Below are 25,310 nucleotides of genomic sequence, written 5' to 3'. Positions count from 1 at the left end.
AACACCCAGCCCCAGGATTCTGGACCAGAGCACAGACACAGTGCATGCGTGGGGTCCTGGATACTAGGGAAACAGGGCGGCAGGACCGGTGAACGAGTGCCTGAGGCTGATGCCAGAGAACAAAGAAACGGGAGCGGTTTTTTATTTTTCGCGAGTGCTTTTTGGAAGCCTTAAAGGGACAGGGACCCCAATACTAGGGAAACAGGGCAGCAAAACCGGTGAGCGGGTGCCTGAGACTGTTGCCTGAGGACAAAGAAAATTGCGTGTTTTTCCCTTTTTCTTTGGCAAGTACTTTTTGGAAGCCTCTAAGGGACAGGGACCCCAATACCAGGGAAACACGGCAGAAAGACCAGTGAGCGGGTGCCTGAGACCGGCGCCTGAGGACAAAGAAAACTGCGTGTTTTTCCCTTTTTCTTTGGCAAGTACTTTTTGGAAGCCTCTAAGGGACAGGGACCCCAATACCAGGGAAACACGGCAGAAAGACCAGTGAGCGGGTGCCTGAGACCGGCGCCTGAGGACAAAGAAAATTGCGCGTTTTTCCCTTTTTTTTTGGCGAGTGCTTTTTGGAAGCCTTAAAGGGACAGGGACCCCAATACTAGGGAAACAGGGCAGCAAGACCCGTGAGGGGGTGCCTGAGACCGGCACCTGAGGACAAAGAAAATCGCATATTTTTCCCTTTTTTTTCTTTTTTTCTTTTTCATTGTTGCTGTTGTTGTTTTGGTTTGGAGAGTTCTTTTTGGAAGTCTTAAAGGGGCAGGACAGGACACTTAACCCAGAGGCAGGGAATCTGGGGATTTCTGGGCACTCTAACCCCCTGGGCAACAGGGAGCACAGAGGCCCCTTATGGAGATAAATAGCCACCTGGCCGCTCCCCCTCCAATGGGTCTCCACCATTCTGGAGGAGCAGCCACAGCCAGGCCATGCCCACAGCAAAAGCGGAGAAAAACTCCAAACCAACCGGGCAGGTAGCTGAAGCCCTGTCTGCTCACACTTGCCAAGCATAAGCCACTAGAGCTTGCTATTCTCCAGGGAGAGTAAGGCCACAAACCAACAAGAAGGAAAGCTCTCCCAGCTGTCACTCGTAAAGGCCCTGCAAACTATCTCTATCACCATGAAAAGGCAAAACTAAAGGCAGACAAAGATCACAGAGACAACACCTGAGAAGGAGACAGACCTAACCAGTCTTCCTGAAAAAGAATTCAAAATAAAAATCATGAACATGCTGACAGAGATGCAAGAAAAATGTAAGAGCAATGAGATGAGATGCAGAGAAAAATGCAAGAGCAATGGGATGAAGTCCAGAAGGAGATCATAGATTTCAGGAAGGAGATCACAGAAGTGAAACAAACCCTGGAAGGATTTATAAGCAGAATGGATAAGATGCAAGAGGCCATTGAAGGAATAGAAACCAGAGAACAGGAATGTATAGGGGCTGACATAGAGAGAGATAAAGGATCTCCAGGAACGAAACACCACTAAGAGAATTATGTGACCAAACCAAAAGGAATAATATTCGCATTATAGGGGTACCAGAAGAAGAAAAAAGAGGAAAAAGGATAGAAAGTCTCTTTGAGGAAATAATTGCTGAAAACTTCCCCAAATGGGGAGGAAATAATCGAACAGACCACGGAAATACACAGAACCCCCAACAGAAAGCATACAAGGAGGACAACACCAAGACACATAATAATTAAAATGGCAAGGATCAAGGATGAGGAAAGAGTTTTAAAGGCAGCTAGAGAGAAAAAGGTCACCTACAAAGGAAAACCCATCAGACTAACGTCAGACTTCTCGACAGACACCCTACAGGCCAGAAGAGAATGGCATGATATATTTAATGCAATGAAACAGAAGGGCCTTGAACCAAGGATACTGTATCCAGCACCAGTATCATTTAAAAATGATGGCGGGATTAAACAATTCCCAGACAAGCAAAAGCTGAGGGAATTTGCTTCCCACAAACCACCTCTACAGGGCATCCTACAGGGACTGCTCTAGATGGGAGCACTCCTAAAAAGAGCACAGAACAAAACACACAACATATGAAGAATGGAGGAGGAGGAATAAGAAGGGAGAGAAGAAAATAATCTCCAGACAGTGTATATAACAGTTCAATAAGCGAGCTAAGTTAGGCAGTAAGATATTAAAGAGGCTAACCTTGAACCTTTGGTAACCACGAATCTAAAGCCTGCAATGGCAATAAGTACATATCTCTCAATAGTCACCCTAAATGTAAATGGACTTAATGCACCAATCAAAAGACACAGAGTAATAGAATGGATAAAAAAGCAAGACCCATCTATATGCTGCTTACAAGAAACTCACCTCAAACACACAGACATGCACAGACTAAAAGTCAAGGAATGGAAAAACATATTTCTGGCAAACAACAGCAAGAAGAAAGCAGGGGTTGCAGTACTAATATCAGACAAAATAGAGTTCAAAACAAAGAAAGTAACAAGAGATAAAGAAGGACACTACATAATGATAAAGGGCTCATTCTAACAAGAAGATATAACCATTCTAAATATATATGCACCCAACACAGGAGCACCAGCATATGTGAAACAAATACTAACAGAACTAAAGGGGGAAATAGACTGCAACACATTTATTTTAGGACACTTCAACACACCACTCACCCCAAAGGATAGATCCACCAGGCAGAAAATAAGTAAGGACACACAGGCACTGAACAACACACTAGAACAGATGGACCTAATAGACATCTATAGAACTCTACATCCAAAAGCAACAGGATATACATTCTTCTCAAGTGCACATGGAACATTCTCCAGACTAGACCACGTACTAGCTCACAAAAAGAGCCTCAGTAAATTCCAAAATATTGAAATTCTACCAACCAATTTTTCAGACCACTACGGTATAAAAGTAGAAATAAATTCTACAAAGAAAACAAAAAGGCTCACAAACACATGGAGGCTTAACAACATGCTTCTAAATAATCAATGGATCAATGAACAAATCAAAATAGAGATCAAGGAATATATAGAAACAAATGACAACAACACAAAGCCCCAACTTCTATGGGACGCACTGAAAGCAGTCTTAAGAGGAAAGTATACAGTGATCCAGGCACACTTGAAGAAGGAAGAACAATCCCAAATGAATAGTCTAACATAACAATTATCGAAACTGGAAAAAGAAGAACAAATGAGGCCTAAAGTCAGCAGAAGGAGGGACATAATAAAGATCAGAGAAGAAATAAACAAAATTGAGAAGAATAAAACAATAGCAAAAGTCAACAAAACCAAGAGCTGGTTCTTTGAGAAAATAAACAAAATAGATAAGTCTCTAGCCAAACTTACTAAGAGAAAAAGAGAATCAACATAAATCAACAGCATCAGAAATGAGAATGGAATAATCATGACAGACTCCACAGAAATACAAAGAATTATTAAAGACTACTATGAAAACCTATATGCCAACAAGCTGGAAAACCTAGAAGAAATGGACAACTTCCTAGAAAAATACAACCTTCCAAGACTGACCAAGGAAGAAACACAAAAGTTAAACAAACCAATTACGAGTAAAGAAATTGAAACAGCAACCAAAAAACTACCCAAGAACAAAACCCCAGGGCCGGACGAATTTACCTCGGAATTTTATCAGACACACAGAGAAGACATAATACCCATTCTACTTAAAGTTTTCCAAAAAATAGAAGAGGAGGGAATACTCCCAAACTCATTCTATGAAGCCAACATCACCCTAATACCAAAACCAGGCAAAGACCCCACCAAAAAAGAAAATTACAGACCAATGTCCCTGATGAATGTAGATGCAAAAATACTCAATAAAATACCAGCAAACAGAATTCAACTGTATATCAAAAGGATCATACACCATAATCAAGTGGGATTCATCCCAGGGATGCAAGGATGGTACAACATTTGAAAATCCATCAACATCATCCACTACATCAACAAAAAGAAAGACAGAAACCACATGATCATCTCCATAGATGCTGAAAAAGCATTTGACAAAATTCAACATCTATTCATGATAAAAACTCTCAGCAAAATGGGAATAGAGGGCAAGTACCTCAACATAATAAAGGCCATATATCATAAACCCACAGCCAACATTATACTGAACAGCGAGAAGCTGAAAGCATTTCGTCTGAGATGGGGAACCAGACAGGGATGCCCACTCTCCCCACTATTATTTAACATAGTACTGGAGGTCCTAGCCACGGCAATCAGACAAAACAAAGAAATACAAGGAATCCAGATTGTTAGAGAAGAAGTTAAACTGTCACTATTTGCAGATGATATGATATTGTACATAAAAAACCTTAAAGACTCCACTCCAAAACTACTAGAACTGATATTGGAATACAGCAAAGTTGCAGGATACAAAATTAACACACAGAAATCTGTAGCTTTCCTATACACTAACAATGAACCAATAGAATGAGAAATCAGGAAAACAATTCCATTCACAATTGCGTGAAAAAGAATAAAATACCTAGGAATAAACATAACCATGGAAGTGAAGGACATATACCCTGAAAACTACAAGACACTCTGAATCGAAATTAAAGAGGACACTATTAAATGAAAACTCATCCCATGCTCATGGCTAGAAAGAATTAATATCGTCAAAATGGCCATCCTGCCTAAAGTAATATACAGATTTGATGCAATCCCTATCAAATTACCAGCAACATTCTTCAATGAACTGGAACAAATAATTCAAAAATTCATAAGGAAACACAAAAGACCCCGAATAGCCAAAGCAATCCTGAAAAAGAAGACTAAAGTAGGGGGGATCTCACTCCCCAACTTCAGCCTCTACTACAAAGCCATAGTAATCAAGACAATTTGGTACTGGCACAAGAACAGAGCCACGGACCTGTGGAACAGATTAGAGACTCCAGAAATTAGCCCAAACATATATGGTCAATTAATATTTGATAAAGGAGCCATGGACATACAGTGGCAAAATGACAGTCTCTTCAACATATGGTGCTGGAAAAACTGGACAGCTACATGCAGGAGAATGAAACTGGACCTTTGTCTAACCCCATATACAAAGGTAAACTCAAAATGGATCAAAGACCTGAATGTCAGTCATGAAACCATTAAACTCTTGGAAAAAAACATAGGCAAAAACCTCTTAGACATAAACATGAGTGACCTCTTCTTGAACATATTTCCCCGGGCAAGGAAAACAACAGCAAAAATGAGCAAGTGGGACTACATTAAGCTGAAAAGCTTCTGTACAGCGAAAGACACCATGAATAGAACAAAAAGGAACCCTATAGTATGGGAGAACATATTCATAAATGACAGATCCGATAAAGGCTTGACATCCACAATATATAAAGAGCTCACATGCCTCAACAAACAAAAAACAAATAACCCAATTAGAAAATGGGCAGAGGAACTGAACAGACAGATCTCTAAAAAAGAAATACAGATGGCCAACAGACACATGAAAAGATGCTCCACATCGCTAATTATCAGAGAAATGCAAATTAAAACTACAATGAGGTATCACCTCACACCAGTAAGGATGGCTGCCATCCAAAAGACAAACAACAACAAATGTTGGTGAGGCTGTGGAGAAAGGGGAACCCTCCTACACTGCTGGTGGGAATGTAAATTAGTTCAACCATTGTGGATAGCAGTATGGAGGTTCATCAAAATGCTCAAAACAGACCTACCATTTGACCCAGGAATTCCACTCCTAGGAATTAACCCTAAGAACGCAGCAATCAAGTTTGAGAAAGACAGATGCACCCCTATGTTTATCGCAGCACTATTTACAATAGCCAAGAATTGGAAGCAACCTAAATGTCCATCGGTAGATGAATGGATAAAGAAGATGTGGTACATATACACAATGGAATACTACTCAGCCATAAGAAGAGGAAAAATCCTACCATTTGCAGCAACATGGATGGAGCTGGAGAGTATTATGCTCAGTGAAATAAGCCAAGCGGAGAAAGAGAAATACCAAATGATTTCACTCATCTGAGGAGTATAAGAACAAAGGAAAAACTGAAGGAACAAAACCAGCAGCGGTATTACAGAACCCAAAAATGGACTAACAGGTACCAATGGGAAAGGAACTGGGGAGGATGGCTGGGCAGGTGGGGATAAGGGGGGGAAGAAGAAGGGGGGTATTAAGATTAGCATGCAAGGTGGGGGGAGAAAGGGGAGGGAGGGTTCTACAACACAGAGAGGACAAGTAGTGATTCTACATTTTGCTATGCTGATGGACAGTGACCGTAAGGTGGTTTTTAGGGGGGACCTGATATAGGGGAGAGCATTGTAAACATAGTATTCTTCATGTAAGTGTAGATTAAAGATTTAACAATAAAGAGAAAGAAAAGAGGGATTACTCCTTGATAGGATAAAACAATTGGTAAATCAAAGATTAAGGCATGCTTTAAATATCCTTAATGTCGATCACTTAAAGGGTCTCAGATGATCAGCTATGGAGGTACTCTTTTCTGATATTATTCCTTTCTCTTAATAAAAAAAGAAAAAAGAAAAAAGAAAAAAAAGCAGTTCCTGTGTGCTGACCTCCAATGAGTTCTACACAGTGGTATAGAGGGCATGTCAAAGTGTGGGCAAAGGGTCTGCTTGTTTCTATGCAGAAGATCAAGGCCTAGCTTGGATACCCAGAAAATGAACTAAGATACGATATGAGGAGGAGCTTCCGGCATCAGCACTCTCTGGAGGACTCGTGCCGGGGGATGATCATCAAAAAGCCTCCAAAGGGATCCGGGCAATGCTGAGGTTGTGGCTGCGTCCATCCCACCTTTTTCTGGACTTGCCACTGGAATGAGGAGGGAGATGTCTAGGCTGGCATGTGCATACAGTGAGACAACGAATTTGAGTGGATCTGTACTGTTGGAACTCAACCAGGAGTTGGGAGGGGTGCAAGTTGTAGCGCTCCAAAATCTTACGACTATAGACTATCTATGGTTAAAAGAACATATGGGATGTGAACAGATCCCAGAAATGGGTTGCTTTAATTTGTCTGAATTCTCTCAGACTGTTCAAGTACAGTTGGACAATATCCATCATATCATAGACAAATTCTCACAAATGCCTAGGGTGCCTAACTGGTTTTTTTGGCTTCACTGGAGATGGCTGGTAATTACAGATTTGCTTAGTTTATTTCACTGTATTCCTTTTATGTTAATATGTGTGCACAAGTTAGTTAGTAGTTTAAAACCTATACATGTTTAAGGTACTCTACAAGAAGATATGTCAAAGAAATAATCAATCCTCCCATGTTTTCTTCCATATGCTACCTCTATAGCTTTTCTTCTTCCTTCCTAATTACAACACTTAAATAGAATTCGTGCCTCATATCGAATTTACCGAGCATCATAATTCCTCCAGGTGGTAAAGATACCTCGAGACAAGTGCTGGGCATAGAAGCCACAGGGCATAAATCTGCAAAGAAGTAAAAAGCTAACCTCTTCAAACAATATGGCTTCTCTCTCACTTACCAACTTTAGATCTCCCTGTATGGCCCCGGAAGATGACTGGTTAGCCAGAGATGGGTAAGATTCCTCAAGGGAGGAACAACCTAAGACAGGCACAGTCGCAGGGGGGCCATCAGGTGAGAAATTGGGGATCAACAGTGGTGAGGCTTAGAACCTCACCCCCCTGTTTTGAGAGAAATCTTCTGTATCCGTGGAATGTTTTAAGGCGCTTGTCTAGCTTGGATTAACACATAGTCTACAGGCACACACCTGATCATCTACAATTGCTCTCTTACAACACTAAACTATGTTTTCTAACTTTATCTTGCATCTACCTACCATTTCAGCATTTTATTAAAAATAAAAATAATAATAATAATAAAGGGAGAAATGTGGGATCCACATATAAATCAAGTATAAAAATCAAATGAATATTCATATTTGACCTGATTGTTTATAATTCATAATGCGTGATCAAAACCGAAAGTTTCTGTGATGAATGCCCTTGTACTGTTCACCATGTAAGAACTTATTCACTATGTAAGAACTCGTTCACCATGTAAGAACTTGTTCTTTATGCTTCAGAAGATTGGAGACTGTCGAGAATTAGGCTTGAGATGGATTAATGATTGTGCATTGAGCATTGACCCCCCTATACAGAATTTTATTGTTGTTAACAACCATTTGATCAATAAATATGAGAGATGCCCTCTCAAAAAAAAAAAAACCTGATTAGAGCAAAGAATGAGGCCTCATGGGGAGAAAATGACTCCACATTACACAGATATGACACTTCATAATTCACAAAAAGCACTTATAACTATTACTGTATTTGATTATCACACACAAAAATAAAAGACCCTTGACATGAGCAGGCCAGTTTAATTATCATCTGTATTTTTCAGATGAAGAAAAGAAGTCTTCCAGAAATTACAGACTTGCCCTGGGACACCTAGCTATATGTGGCATTGTAGGACCAAAGCACAGGATGTGCAATACCAAGTACAGGGTCCCTTTTGCCAAATGACAACCATATGGGCAGGCTGAGCTCCACTCTGTCAATACATTCACAAAATAACCACAAAGGCATCATTAAGGTGCTGAACTCCATGGTTGGTGCTATCACTAACACAATACTGGACCGTAAATCATTTAGCCACTTCCTGCCCCCATGCAGTCACCCACAAAGTTGGTATAATATGTCCTCTGTTCTCTTCACTAGAATGCCATGAGGCTCTAGAGTGGTCCTACAGAAAGTTAAGAAAGATGCCCACTCTCCACAGCATCCTCGCTCTATGTATTTCTCCATCTGGACATTTCCTATAAAAGGAATCAAATACTATGTGGTCTTTTGATACCTTGTGTAGTCTTTATTCAGTTTTTTTCTTGCCTTTAACTGATCATCATTAAATATTTACCCAAGGAAGTTTTTCCTCTCTGAGGAAGCCAGCTACCCCCATTCCTCAGAGCCCCGACCAACAAATGAGCAAAGCCTTTTCACAGGATTTGTCTTATCCCATGTTACATGTGAAAAAACTGAGTCTCCTGAATGTTAAGGCCTGCCCAGAAACAGAAAGTGATTAAAGAGTACAGCTGGTTCTCAAAGTCAGCCCTTCTTAAATCCAGTGTGCTTTCCAAAGCCCATCCTGCTCCTGAACACTGCATGAGTAGGACTTTGGTTTACAGTTTTTGTTCCTCAACCACTTCCATAAACATGATTCCAAGGACCCCACAGGGTATACTGCATCCCCCAGAAATGCTACCTCTCTTCCCACAAAGAGAGTACCCAAGTGGACATTGGCTGCCAACTCTACCAGCACCTTCTGTAAAGTTTTGTTGATTTACCTCTCCTCTTTGACCTTCTTTGACCCACCTCATGCCCCGTTGCCTTGAATGCTGTAGGTCACAGTCTCCTTGTAGCCCCAGTCTTAAAGTGCACACGTGCTCTAGAGTGGGACACACATCCTGTGACATTCTCTGGGCTCTAAGCACATTTCTTCCTAGGGACCATTTTTTCCAGGTCCTTTCCCAGCTTCACTTTGGTATCTGTGATTTCAACCTAAAGACCCTGGGATGAGACCATACTTGCCATGGGGACTAGAGTCCCCAAAGTACATGAATAAATTGAACTGCACTCTGTTGGCTCTATGTATGCATCCTAGAGCATCACCAGGAGCTACCCTTTAGTACCATGTCCTATGTCTGGATTGCAAATGAAATAATGTTACAAAGTCTTCTTAACATATTAACTCTAGCAGTATCCTCTTGGCAAGAGTCCTTGGCATACTTCCTTCATGGGGTATTTGGTGCTTCAGGGGTAACTTTCATGGATGATGCCAGTGTAATTAGGTACTTTTAAAATGAACAGATGAGCAAATGAAAAATGACTGGTATTTGGGGGAGAGAAACACTGACACTGATAATCCAAAAGGGAAGCTAACAAAAGTCACTGTTATTTACTGCATAGTGAACTATATATTAGATGCACAAGTGTCAATGCCTCCCTAAATACCCAGCCAATATTCAGACTGCACTGAATTTCCCAAGGATATTATAACTGGGAGAGAAGGGAATGAGAAGGGGAGACTCCAGGGGCACATCTCCTTGTATTCTGTACTACAAGGTGCCATTGACTGAGGACCGAAAATTCATTACAAAAACTACTTAAAAATCCATAGTTCCAGATGAATTGATGAATAGTTGACTTTGAATACTAATGCATGCTTATGTATGTACTTAGAGAGTATAATAAGTAGAAATGAGGATAAAAATAATACCACTATATCACATTTACTTTGTAGGTTAGAAAGTATTGTCATATCTATAATTTTATCCACCAAATAAATGTTCCCCATAATAATTCCAAGAGCTTGCTAGGGTAGTTACTTTCCATCTGAGATATCCCATTGTATCATCTTTGTTGGGAATAGTTAAAGGACTTGATCAAGACCACATAGCTCCTAAGTGACAGAGAAGACTATGATCCTAGTTTTCTGAGTCTCAGAATACTGTGCATTGTACTACACCATCTCCCCAGAATGAGCCAAGAATTATTATTTATTCATTCATTCAAGAGGTATTTATCCATTCATCCAATAAGCATGAATTCTTAGTATGGCCAAGCACTGTGCTAAGTTGTTGGGCCTTCAAAGACAAAGAAATAATCCAATAAAAATGGACAAAGTTGCTGAATAGGCATTTTTCCAAAGATGTTCATATAGCCAGCAGGTACATGAAAAGGTGCTCAATGTCACTAATCATCAGAGAAATACAAGTCAAAACCACAGTGAGCTATCACCTCTCACCTGTTAGAATGGCCATCATCAAAAAGACAAGCAATAACAAGTGTTGGTGAGGAGGTGGAGGAAAGAAAACCCTTGTGCCCTGCTGGTGGGAATGTACATTGGTGCAGCCATTGTGGAAAACAGTATGGGGGTTTCTAAAAAATTTAAAAATAGAAATACCACATGATCCAGCAATTCTATTTCTGGATATATATCTGAAGGAAATGGAATCATTATTTTAGAGAGATATATGCACTGCCATGTTCACTGAAGCATTATTTACAATACCCAAGACACAGAACCAACCTAAATGTTCATCAATGGATGGATGAATGGATAGAAAAAATGTGATATATATATATGTATGTATATATACATATATACACACACACACACATATATATATATATATATATAAGGAATATTATTCAACCATAAAAAAGAAAGAAATCCTGTCATTTGTGACAGCATGGATGAATCCTTAGGGCATTTTGTTACATGAAATAAATCAGACAAAGACAAACACTGTATTGATCTAACTTCAAATGTGGAATTTAAAAAAACTGACCTTATAGGTAAAGAACAGACTGGTGGTTACCAGAGGAAGAGAGTAGAGGGAAATGGATGAAGGTGGTCAAAGGGTATAAACTTTCAGTTATAAGATAAATAAGATCTGGAGATGCAATGTACAACATGGTGACTACACTTAATGATACTGTATCGTATATTTGAAAGTTGCTAAGAGGGTTCTTAAAAGTTCTCAACACAAGAAAAAAATGTGTAACTATGTGAGGTGATAGATGTTAACTATGTTATGGTAATCATTTTATAATATATACATATATCAAATCATTATGTTGTACACCTTAAACTAATACAATGTTTGTTATATATCAATTTTATCTTTATAAAACCAGAGGAAAAAAACAATGGAAAACTTTTTCTTGATTCTAGGGTTTATAGTTAGTAGCAAACAACCAATTATATGCAAGGGGAAGAGATATATGACAGCTATAAAGAAGCATATTATTCAATGGTACATACTATTATATGCATTTTTAAAATGCCTCTTGTCCATGATTGCTGCCATTTCAAAATGTAATATGGATACAGATTTAAGAGCTAGAGAAAAGCAAGGTATGATTCAAACAACACATTCCAGGCTTAGTAACTTCAGAATTTATTGTTCATTAAAACTGTATTTTAATTATCCTAGTTTTAATTAAAGTATTATGTAGAGTTGGTGAAATGCAATTATGTGCAACTGACTTAAGATGTATAATAGGCTAATATTTGTAAAGAAATGCATTATTGTCACTAGATCTACTCATGTAAAATGAAGTGGTATTTTATTTTCAAATGAAAAATTGGTACATAGAATATTAAACTCTGTCATTAAAGTTAAATACTACATTGCCAACTCAAATGGAACCAAGTAATTCAAGATCCCCTGCCCCCTTCCTTAGGCTATTCTGTTTGCACAGGAATGGTTCTGTAGGTGTGATGTACCTTCATCCCCAAGCAGCAGGAACAGTGGCAGCTGCCTACACACTAACGTTACCAGAGAGTATATTACAGAGGGATTCTAAAATTCCAGAAGCTGGAGACAAACACACAAAGGAGAAGCTCCAGACAGCCTTCTGAGTGCCCAGTCTGCCCAGAGCAAGACAGCAAAGCAACCAGTGGACACTATCAAACAACCTCTCCTCTTCCTCCTTCCAAACCCAGCTCCTTTGAGTCCACGTGATTCAGCTATAGCACCATTTATTCAATGTGCATTAGAACTCTACTGGGGTTCTAATTAACACCCTGCCATCTACTGGAGAAGGAACCTCCTGTCTCTCTGTCTTCCTCTGCCCCCCTTCTCCTGTGGTCAACTGGGTAGCTTGTCTCCCATATCGACTACACTGTCACCCTGGACCTCACTGCCTTACCCGTCTCACCATCACTAACCTTTCCTCCACACCATTTCATCCCCCTTCTCAATACACTCCCACACCTTGCCAACCCCTATAAAAGTGCCATTCTAAAGCCTACACATCTTACTCCAATTTTCCTGGGAAACAGGCCTCTGGGACAGCTTGTATGTGGACCCTTGACTGTTTTGGTTGTGGTTACAGGTAAGAAGGAATGAAGGAGGGGAGGAGGGTGCATAGACACAGGAGCGCATGACCCTGCTGGCCAGTTTGCAGTTTGACCCACAGCAACTCCAGAGAGGCTGCTTGAAGCTATATGGCACCAAACAATCCAGGGGGCTGGCATGAAAAATTTATCTGCTGTGCTGCTCCCCATCACTCACACATCCACCCTTAGATAACCAAAGGATCCAACTTCGTCCCATAAAAATTTAACTTGGTTGTGTTTCCGTATTGTATCACCTGATTTCTTTAAATGGGAGGAGATGGCTGACCTCTGGGACTGAATGGAGCAGCCACTGTGAGGATGAGACGATCACAGGGCTCAATGCGTCCACTTCCTTGCATTTCCCACCAAATTACTCCTCCACTTACCAGACTCCTGCAGTCTCTGTATTGCTGACCATTCATAACTTCTCCCTCATACAACTCAGTCAACCAAAAGCCATCACTCCCTTGCAAACACCCTCAGCATCCTTCTGCCTCACTCTCAGGTGACGGGCTAAACTTCATTCTTCCTCAAACCCAATTAGCTGCCTTCTCTACAACTGCATCAGAACTTCTAAAATTTACTGAAGAAAGCCATTACCACAAATTGCAACTGTATACTTGCACACAAATGGTTCCGTGAGCCTAGTGGGCTCCTCAATTTGCTTTTGACTCTGCATGATTATTTAACACCTTCATGTCTCTTCTTGTGCCACATTTATCTCTAAACTTATAACCTCATCACAATATTCATAGAGAAAGTAAATATCCACAAGAAAGCACTCAGTTTCCCACAAGCACATCTGTCAAACAACATGCACTCAAACTTGTATTCACCTTCTGTTCTGTACAGTGGAAGCTGCCCTTGACTTTACCATAGGCTATGCCTGGAAGATTTACCACATACACTAATGAAGCCTGGGGACCACAACATGCTGGGCCTCATTCTCCTGCTTATTATGTGGGTGCCCATGCCACCCAGCCTCTCTCCTTAACCAGGACTCTGCTCCTTCAGGCATACTCACACTCTCTTGAATCTTTACAGTCTCCTTCTCTAGAGGAGAATTTCCATGAGCATATGAATACTATCTGGTATTTCCCATCTTAAGAAAAAATCAAGTCCCTTGATCTCAGGTGCTCATTCTGGATGCTCACCATTTCTCTGCAGCTATTCTCAATAAAAAATTTCCCAAGAGTTGTGTCAACTTGCTAACTCTACTTCCTTATCTTTTACTTAAATATATTAAAAATTGCCATCACTGAACAATTTCTAACTAAAGGAAATAAAATAAAGACAAACATTCCTAACATTCTATTTCTTTCTAGATTCGGTATCCCTTTTTCCTCAGGCCCATTCTTAGTAGATGTTTTAGCGAAGTTCTCAGAAACATAAATTCACAGTCTTGCCAGAAACTATCCTCATGTTTCCTTGGGTTTTGGATATTAGTTTAGCTGGATATGGTATTCTATGATGACAGTTATATCCCTTAGCATTTTGAAGACATTATTCCATTATCTTTAATATTGTTATCTTTTCTACTATTGTTTTTTTACTGAGATCTAACTGCTGTTCCTTTGCAGCAACCTGAATTACATGCATGGTTGCTGTTAAGGTTTCTTCTTTGTCTTTGAAGTTCTACAATTACACCATAATATGTCTACATTTAGACTTATTTTAATTTATCCTACTTGGACCTTATTGTGCTTCTTGACTCTGAGGATTCATCATTTTAGGAATAATCATAACAATGATCTCTTTGAACATAATCTATCCCCCATCCTCTCCACTCTTTCCTTCTGGAATTCTTCTTAGAGACCTATTGATTGTGTTGTCCTCTATTATCTCTTAGCCTTCCATATTTTCCATTTTTTTTTCATCTCTGTGCTTTATTCTGAGTATTTTCCTTACATCTTCCAGAACAGTATTTCTTACTTTAGCTGCACACTGTCTGCTCTTTTATCCATTCAATTGGCTTTTTAGATAAATGATTATATTTTTCACTTGAAGAAGATTTTTCCTACTTGGTTTTTAAAAAAATCGTCACATTAAAATAGATTCAACATCATTAGCGATTAGAGAAATGCAAGTTATAAAACCACAATGAGTTATAACTACATGCCTATCAGGACAGCTAAGGAAACAAGTAGTGAGAACACTAATCCTGGTGCGGAAGTAGAGAATGGATCACTCACACATTGCTGGTGGAAGTATAAAATGGTACCGTCACTCAGGAAAACAGTCTGGCATTTTCTTAAAAAAAAATACCCCTAAACATGCAACTACCATATAGCACAGCCATTGCACTCCTGGGTATTTATTCCAGAAAAACAAAGATTTATGTTTACACAAAAACCTATACAAGAATGTTTATAGCAGCTTTATTCACAGTGGCAAAAAACTGGATACAATCTACATGTCCTTCAACAGATGAATGGTTATAGAAAGTGTGGTATGTCCATACTATGGAACACCACACAACAAAAAGGAACCAATTACTGAGACACGCAATAACCTGCATGAATCAGAATTAAACTGAGTGAAAAAAAAAACAGCGCTAAAGGGTTATAGAGTGCATGATTCCATTCATAGAACATTCTCTAAGTGATACAGTTATGAAAGTTGAGAACAGATTAGTGATTGCTAGAGTTCAGCGTGGGGTCAAGGCTGGAGGAAAGGGGCATAGATATAAACAGGGAATATGAGGGGTCCTTGTGGTGATGGAAATACTGTTTTGACTATAGCAATGTCTATATTCTGATATTGTACTACAGGTTTGCAAGATCCCACCATTAGGGGAAACTGGTTAAAGGTACATATGATCTCCCTGTATTATTTCTTAAAACTGCATGTGAATCTACAATTAACTCAAAATATTAACTTTACTTAAAAATGGTAAAAAAATAAAAGGACAAATACTGTTGATTACACTTACATGAGTGACCTAGGGTAGTCAGAGTCACAGAGACAGAAAGTGGAAGGTGGTGCCAGGGCTTAGGGGAAGGAAAATGAGGAGTTAGTGTTTAATGGGTGTGGAGCTTCAGTTTTACAAGGTAAAAGAGTTCTGGATATGGATGGTGGGGATGGCTGCACAGAAATGTGTATGTGCTTAATGCCTCTGAACTGGCCACTGGAAAGCAGTAAATTTTATGTTATAATTTTTAAAAACTTTCCAAAAACCCCATAAATCCTTCCAAAGACTTTCCACTGTATATGGAATAAAATCCAGATTCCTTTCCAGATTCTGGTGCCTCCAGGGTCCCATCTGCTTGTCAGGCCTCTTCTCTTTCCATTCTCTCCACCACCTCCTTCCAATGCCCTATCCAGACCCATGCGGCTTAGCAAATAAAACAAACTCTCCCTGTTTCTGCATGCATTTGCCCCCTCTGCTGAGAACATTTGTCTCCTAGGTCTGTGCATGGCTGGCTCCTAATCTTTCCTAATACCAACGTAAGAACACAGTGCAGCAGAGTGGACAAAGTGTGGGCTCAGGAATCAAATTGCTCCAACACTGTCCAGCTGTTGGCCTCTCTCTGCCTTAGTTCCTATCAGTAAATCAGGGATAATAACAGACTGCTGTGAGAAGCAAATGAACCGTTATATAGAAAACACTTGAAACAGTGCCAGGTACTCCAAAATATTAGTAATTATTGTTATTAAATGTCACCTTGAAATATGAAAGAACTTATATTGAATGAAAGAAGCCAGACACAACAGATTTCATATTCTAGGACTCGATTTATATGAAATTCTAGAATAGGCAAAACCAACCTGTGGCAATAGAAATCAGATCAGTAGGCAGGGGTGGGATGGCAAGGGGTGCTAACTGAGGGAGGGAATTTGAATGGAAGGTGTTCACATCTGTGTACACATTTGTTAAAATTCATCAACCTGTGTGCTAAAATCTATACATTGTGTTGGATATAAATTATACCTCAATAAAGTGGTTTTCAAATTGCCACCGACACTGAGAGGCTGTCCCTGGCCGTTCTGTGGAAAGTAGTTTCCCTCTTCCCTCCCCTGCTCAGTTCTCTCTCCCTGCCCCCACTCATTTCATCCTCCCTTGAAAGTATCTTGTTTATTAACCTGTTTGCATATGGGGCAATAACTCTCTGATAGTAGGACCTTCAACACCTCACGCCCCTTTCCATCCCTAGCAGCTAGAACAGTGCCTGGCACAAAATAAGTGCTCAATAAATGTCGACCAAATGCATGAAGGGAGAAAGAGATGGGGGAGAGGCAGACCTGACCAAGAGCACCCCCTCCATGAGCACCACTGCATGTCAGCATCAGAGAGGACCTCAGAGGTTATTTAATACACTTCCTTATTTCTGATGAGAAAATGGAAGTAAGTACTTTGCCCAAGGTCAGAATTAATGGTGTAAGCAGGTCTAAAGCCAACATCTGCTAGTCTTTTTTACTTATTCCAAGTATGGCTCAATTCACATGTATAGACATACTGTATAAACATTCACAAAATGCCTATAAAATATAATACTAAAAATTTTAAAGCATATTATTTTGAAAGCCCAGTTAACTATAAAAATACTATTACAACCAGGTCTACTACATTCAAGCATTAAGTTGTGACTTCCAATACAAGTGCTAATTTGAACAAATCTCTCTTGAAGGAATTGAAATGCAATGATAATTAGTTAATGGATGTTCAAGTATTTAAGCATGGACCATTATGAGTCAGGCTGTTTCTAAGTCACCTGGGATGCTGTCATTCCTGTCAATTCAGGTCATTCCTGGCAAGTCGTCTTGCAAAGCTGACTGGAGGTTTGAAATATTTAATCTATAAACTTAGCTTTCCCAAGAAAACACACGCAAGTACCCTAGTGCTTACATATTCCTGTCAGGTAGGCTACAGGATGCAATTTGAGCATAAGAACCTGCAATTAAGCAAAAGAATGGCATTGTACAGAACAAGTTTTGCGTCCTAATCTGTTAACTGCCAACATAAATTACCTCCTGAAGGTAAGAGAAATATTGCATGACATTAACATTCACATTTCATATTCTGAGAAATAAAAGGAAACAAATAAGATATATATATATAAACTGAAATAGCAAAGAACAATTATCAAATTGGATTATATGTATAAGATAGGGCTATATCATTTTTGATATGCAAAGATAGCAAACTGTTGGATTCAGTAAATCAGAAAAATAAACATGCATTTTTTTTATCTTCTCAGATAAATAAAACCTGTAATTACCTATTCAAACTTCTGAATATAACTTATTCTCAATTCTTTCAATACACTGTTTGCCTTTCTAAGGTTGATTTCTCATCATCAACATCGTTTTTTCCCTGAGATTTGTTATGCTTTTCCTTTTGAAGAGGAGTTTTAAGGCTTACAGATATTACATAACATTTCTTTGTTCATTCCAGCATTGCATATTGGCTATGCATGGCACCAGGCCAGATAGAATTATAAGAACAAGGACATTTAGATGGCCAATACCCAGGGGAGGTTAAAACCACTTGAGGAGACAGGCCCTGTATATGCAATACTGGCTCATGACTCTCACCAGCTGATGTCTGATGGCGAGATGTTGAGAGAAAGCTGCTAGGGTTTGGCACATGTTGGTCAGAAGTACAGAACTAAACACAGTTGCATTGGTCCTAAGGCTTTGCCTTTCTCCTGTCCCACCTTCCCACCGTATTAATTCTTCATTGCTTCGCAACCTTAATCTCCCTTTGCCATGTTCCCAAATTCCAGGAATTAGGACCTGGACATCTTTGGGAGGCCACTAAAATGTTCACTTGCTCCCTGCTCCTTAGGCCTCAGAACAGCCCTGGTTCCCCTCCAGTCCTCTCATACTATTGGTTCATTTCTGTAATTCTCTAAGTATCCAAGTACATTTTCTTTTTGCTTACCCAAAGTCAGCCCCTGGGACTGGCAGCCAAAGCACCTCCACTGATATGATGGAATACTCTGGGCTTCACTTACTGGCTACATATTTCACACAGAACTTTAAAGAGCTTTAAATACCATTATATGCCAACAACCCCCATGTTTAACCTAGACCTCTTTGCTGACTTGAGTCTGACATACACACTATCTAATGACTGGATCCTCTTGGCCATCCACTATACACCTCAAACCTAACATGTCCAAAACAAATTTCGCTACCACCACCAACTGCCCCACATGCATATGTCCAAAATCATCTCCCCATTTCAGGAAATTGATTTCCATCCTAACAGGTGCTCAGACCAAAATTCTTAGAGCTCTCCATGGCTTCTCTCCTCTCATATCCTACACCTAGTTCAGTGGGAAATCCTATTGACTCTACTTTCAAAATATGTCAGAATCTGACACCTCTTACCATGTTTACCCACACTACCCTGATTCAACCACCTGAATTACTGCAGTAAACCCTCACCAGGCCTCTTGGTTTCTAATTTTGTTACTCTGTGTCTATTCTTCACTGAAGAATCATAAGTGAGACTGTGTCCCTGCTCTGCTCAGATCCCGCAGGTAAATATAAAAGTCCTCACTATGGCTAAGTAACCTAGCTCTAAACCTGGCCCCAGCTCCCTTGGCGACATGAAGTCTAGCCCTCTCCCTAGCTCCATCTTCACTGCCCCACAAACACACTAGGTGTCCTCCTGCCTCAGGCTCTCACCCTTGCTAGTCTCACTCATATACCCCACATCCTGCTCCCTTGATTCATGCAGGTCTCTGTTCAAATAACTTATCTCCAGAAAGGCCTTCTCTGGCACACCTAAAACAGCACCGCACTGCAAATTCCCTACTCTATCACCTGCTACATTTTCTCCTCACTACTTACCACCAGCTGGCGTATCATATATTCAGCAGGTTAATATCTATTTCCTTCCACTTGGATGTGGGTTCCCAGAGGACAGGAATTTCTTTTGTTTACTGCTGCATATTCAGTGTCTGGAATAGTAGTTGGCACATAGAATGCCCTCATCAAGTACTTGGTGAGTGAATGAAAAACAATGCCCAAACCATAGTCGGAACTTTGTAGGTTTTTCATTGTGCCTTTCTCATAAGAACATGAAGCAGTTCAAGTACCACCAGTGAGATACTCACTTCAGCTACTTTGCTGGGACTGATGATGAATTTCTGTTGCTCTTTTTCCTACACAATTAAACCTCCTTTATTCAATAAGTATGTAGTTCAAGAACAAAAATATTGCCAGGGATAGGGTTCTGGAGTCTGCACATGATGGCCACCCCTATATCTCTTGTCGCATCTACTGTACTAAGGCACCTGATGCTCCTATAGATAGACTGTCCATCTCCATCTCCTTCTAGGCCTCTGAATTTCATCAGGTCCATGCCTTATTTGGAAAGCCACATTTGCCTTCTCTGTCAAAAATTTATGAAGTTAGGGACCAACGAACTTAATACAGAAAAGGATAAAGAACACATAGTCAGGCAAGCTAAGTGTTGATGTGGGCATTTGTTTTTGTGTGTGCTGCGGTGGCTCATGGCAACCCAGGCTAACCTATAGTATTATTTCAAATTGAAAGCTGGTGTTCTAAAAAATAGGAAAAAAAGACTTAAAGCAAAGTATGGAAAAAGTAAATCAAAAGCACAAAGAAGGTTCAGCAAAATAAAGCAAAAATAAGAGTTATCCTGATGCAGGAGAGAGCATGAGATTTAGAGGCAGGCAGATCTGGGTTTGAATCCTGCTCTGCATTTGTCAGCTGTGTGCCCTTGGGTAGGTGGTTTAACCTCTCTGCTCTTCAGTTCTGATAGCTGTGAGTGGAGTTAATTAAATGTGCCTCAGAAGGTAGTTGTGAGGATTAGAGAAAATATATTTAAAGCAGTTAATCCATAAAAATTATTAACAGGCTATTCAACTAATTTTTCAAGAAAGGAAAAGTTAGAATTACTGTTTTCCTTGAAAATGAAAAAAATCCTTTAATTGTAAACTTAAAGCTCACAGTTTGGAAGTCATGAGATAATGTTAAGAAATTGGGGGTTCGGAAGGTGGCAAGATGAGGTTCCTCCTCCACACAACAAAGTGTTCAGAAACTGACATCAGCTAATCAGGTTAAAGGCAGGTGCAGAAGCGTGGCCTGTCTCAATATGTACAGAACACTTTGAAGCAAATGTTCCAGTTTTTAAGTGACACCTCTGGTGGTACAGAGCAGATCTAAGGCCATCTGACTTCTGTCTGCCTACTTCTGGGTGGGGAAAATGCAGAAGTACCTCCCCGTCTGCAGTCAAAGCTGAACTTTCTTAAAAGCAGAAAGTAATGTATCTTTGAATGATGTGTAAACTTGTGGAGGGCACCACACACACACTTATGATTTATGACATCTTGCACAGCAGGTACTTAATAAATATGCAGGTGATGATGAGGTGGAAAATATGAAACTAAAGGGCCTTGAAAAGTATAAATACCCACAATCAGCCTCATCTCATCTCTTTAAAAAAATAAAAGGTGTACCAGCATACTCTTCTACTGAGACCGGAGATTTACCAATACTTCCGCAGACCATTTGTTTGATACAACACTAAGTTAAAGCCCTACTAGTGGTTTTACATTATTAGCTCTCCAGGAATTAAACAAGTTTATAAAACTGAGTTGTCAGTTTCATTCTATATCCTTTTGTACTTCATGAATAAATGTCATCTCATGAACACAGTTAGACCACAGGTTAACAAATGATTAGGATAGAGCTGTGCGCTGTTAACAGTCATTCCACCAGGAACTGCAACCACTGACATTAACTAGAAGCTCCGATGTTTGAGGGGAAGCCCAATTCAATCCATCTACTCCCAGACCCAAATCTCCCCATTCATCCCAAGTTGGCCCACCAGACTGTAGTCAACATAAAACCTCCCAGAATACTTCACAAGAATCCATCTTAGCTACTTTTTTTTCAGCCGAACATTCTTCTAAGAGAATGTGAGATTGACCCCTCATCTTTGTTTCACCCAACTGGAGAGGCATTTGTTAGCACTGGAATCAATATAAAGGTGGACAGATACCTAAGCAACTTTAAATCACATAAAGAAAAAGACAGCAGTTATCCCAATTTCTATGGTAATTGGCCTTTTTACTGGAAATTTTAAAAATGGCTCTTATATATTTCAATATTTTTCCTGTTTCCAATAGCCAAAATAGAAATATTTGCTAAATAAGCTTAAGAATGATCTAGGTTCAAGCAGGGTTCAGATGCCCGGGCAGAAGAGTGGTGACACTGGGCTTACAGAAAGGACTCCACGGACACACAGGTAGGGGAGGAAGCAAGTTTATGCCCACATCAGTTTCATGGTTACATTTGAAACCTTTCCAGCAAACTGTCTTATACATATCCTTTTTAGGAAAAAAAAAAGCATTTGCTTATGAATTTTTACCTCAATGCAACCATCTGATGGCATAAATATTTGACTTTTTGCCCAAGCTTACAGCAATTCATGATAGCTTAGACTTGTTCATCCTTGAAACCTTTTTATTTGGTATATCATCTTTAACTTATATCACAAAATGCTCAAGTTATGAAATATATACCAAGTGTTCCCTTTAGTCACTTAAAGCTCCAAATGAGGAAAATCTGTTTGGCATTAGATAAATATCTTGAATGTGGGACAAGGCAAGAACACCTTGAAATAATGCTTAACTAATCACAAAGCAAGTACTCTGGAATAGATGGGTGAACCACTAATTGGATGAAGGGAAATAAACCTGTCATGGTAGAGTACCAGGTAAAGGGAAATAAGCAGTAATTACTGTTTTCCCAGCAGAGAGAGCCATGTCAAACACGGCTATATGAAAAGAAGGAAAAAGGCTCACAGGTCTATAAGGAAATGCCAGCACTCCTTAAATTAGTACTTGGAGCTAACCACAACTCAGGAGGCTTCAAAAAAAGGAAAAAACAGACTATAAAAAGTAAGTAAGGGTGCTTCACTTAAGGCATGCAGTGTGCTAAAAAATAACATTACAGGACTGTTAAACTGCTTGAAAATTTCCAAGCCATTCTTAAAATAACTGTTTATTAAGGATCTGGGTAGGACTAGACGAGGTCATTCTTTTCAAAGACACAAGTCAGAGGCACATTATGAAGTAGACTGTACACTCAGCAATATATAAATGGCACCAACAAATGTAATGAGTTGTATTTTAAACTTTTAAAACTGAAGCAACTTACATTCTGTTGCTTGGAATAATCTTGTGCCCTTCTCTGAACCAAGTCACCTGAGGTCTGGGGCAGCTGGTAATGGGCAGTAAGTTGAGAACTGCTGCATGTCCTTGAGAAACCGTCTTCCTCTGGCCTGTATCCATGAAATTTCCCATAACTGCAGAGAAAAATCAGACCTTTTAAGTTCTAGAAAACTCTTTGTGGTGAGGGGCAGGTCAAAGATGGAAATAACTATTTTTTACAGCAAAGTCACCGACGTAGCTGTAATTACACAGTGAGACAAGGGAGATTGAGTGGCAGTGCTCATGAGCACAGGTCTGGTGGTAAAGAACAGCATGAGGCAAAGCCACGCGCCTCCAAAGTGCCTGGGAAATGCATTAATCAGCAGAACTTCATGGCCCTTCTGTTGCTGCAACAACACACTGAAACATTTGTGACTGATTTTAATATTGAAACAAATTGTTGAAAAGCAACCACATGCCATGTGAAGAGGTTTTCACAGTAACTATAATAAAATGCTTTTAAGTGATCTGGCAGTTCCCAAATCCCTCCAGCTAGTCCTACCCAGGCACCCCCACCATCACCATGTCTTTGGGGTGACTCCCTCACAAATCTTTTGGGAGAAATGTTTTTTAATCACTGATTTCTTTTTCTAGGGCTCTCCAAACTCCATAGTGTTGCCTTAATCTGGGGCAGGTAGGTTTTGTTCCTGTCTTTGTGCTACTGGTTAACAATATTTTAAAAATGGGGTCACAGGAAAAAACCCAGCCATTAGAATATGGTATGTGGCCAATTTTTAAATTAGTAACATTTGAAGTTTTTGAAAAATTCCCACATTATGACTGGTACAGATATATGTGTATGCACATAGATATAGCATACAGACTATATTTTTGTCTGAATGTATATAATCTGGAAAAGTCTACTGATGATCACTATTATTAATGGATTTTTGATTAAGAAGAAATTATTTCCTATGTTAAAAGCAGCATTTAATATTCTAGGAAAAAGATGAAACAAGGTAATGAGAGAGATTAGGAAAATATTCAGTTATTTTAGAGTAGAGTAAAATTTGTTATCAAAGAGAAAGAGAAAAGAGAGATAAGAGAAAACCTAAGAGCTACAGGGCAGAAACAAGGATATAAATATTAAGCACAAAAAAGTCCAAAACTTAATTTTATAAAGTAGAAGTTAATATATTAAATTCCAAGCTATGAACTTAATCAAGTATGTTTTGGGTATTGATCTGAACTTTTATTAATTATGTTTTCAATTACTCAATTGAATAAAAGTTCTGAATTATTCTGCAGAAAGATTTAGCTGAGTGATTTCATCACCACGATTCACAAAAATTTAAGCCTTCCTAGTGATTAAAAACATAACTAAACATGCATAGCATCAGCACCTTACTAATTATAGTAAAACAGTAGAATAACTGGAAATTTTATTTTATATAGTAACACTGAAAACTATTCACCTTAACTGGGTCAAAATTATAGATGAGAAAATATTGTTATCACTGGTTAACACAGTGCAATTCAGGAGCCCTTTAGACTTTTCTAAAACCTATTATGACATTAATATGCAATTTAAAATTTCATAACACTTTTTTTTCTTTCTTTTAAATGAAGAGACATTTCAGCAGTAAACTAAAAGTATAATAAAGCAGACAGGCCATTTTAGATGGACCCTACCTTTCATAGATTTCAAACTAGGAAAGTATTAGATGATCTTGTATAAGCTCACAACCCTCTCCTGCTAAAGACTACACTAAAATTCAAGCTCCCTGCAATTTGTTATCTCCTTTAGTTACTTTTAAAAGTTTCATTCTCCAAAATGGGTCTGTCCAATAGAGAATTGGTTGTATCACTATAACATTAACACCATCTGGGACATTACTATCTGTGTAATTTTGTTGTGCAGGTAAAGGATTTCTAAACAAATCATCATTGGAAATAAATGATTGTGAACTGATGAAATTTTACCTAACTGGGTTTAATTTTTTATTTTAAAACCATTTGAATCTGAATATAATAAATGCTAAGAGCTGCTAACTAATAATAAAACAGAAGGCATCTTATTCATTTGTTTTTTAATCCTCACAGTGTCTTATAGGGCTTTTAATCTGTTGAACTGAAAAAAGTGGCCCCATCATGATCATCAAACCAGCTAAGTTGGCCATTATCTCTCAACTAATTTTAGTAATTCGTCTATTCCAAATGGAATCCAAGATAGAATCGCAGTTGCTACAATGATTAGAACTGATTTTGATTAGCATTCCCCACAGACACTTTGTTTTT

General features: G+C 39.2%; 1 protein-coding gene across 10 annotated transcripts in view; it reads right to left on the bottom strand.

The window, feature by feature from the left end:
• The window catches only part of SDK1 (sidekick cell adhesion molecule 1), a 1,045,458-nt gene that overhangs the window by 552,504 nt on the left and 467,644 nt on the right, over window positions 1-25,310 (bottom strand). For all 10 annotated transcript variants that reach the window (XR_012122096.1, XR_012122097.1, XR_012122095.1 and 7 more), the window contains exon 4: window positions 23,020-23,167. Coding sequence is in view for 6 of the 10 variants with exons in the window: in XM_037008170.2 (XP_036864065.1) it covers window positions 23,020-23,167 (148 nt within the window). In the remaining 4 variants the exon portion in view is untranslated. The remainder of the gene's footprint in view (window positions 1-23,019; window positions 23,168-25,310) is intronic.

The sequence above is a fragment of the Manis javanica genome, chromosome 10 (genome assembly GCF_040802235.1).
Source record: "Manis javanica isolate MJ-LG chromosome 10, MJ_LKY, whole genome shotgun sequence".
Lineage (NCBI taxonomy): Eukaryota > Metazoa > Chordata > Mammalia > Pholidota > Manidae > Manis > Manis javanica.
The sequence above is the reverse complement of the archived record's forward strand: the minus strand, read 5'-3'. Positions and strand labels throughout refer to the sequence as shown.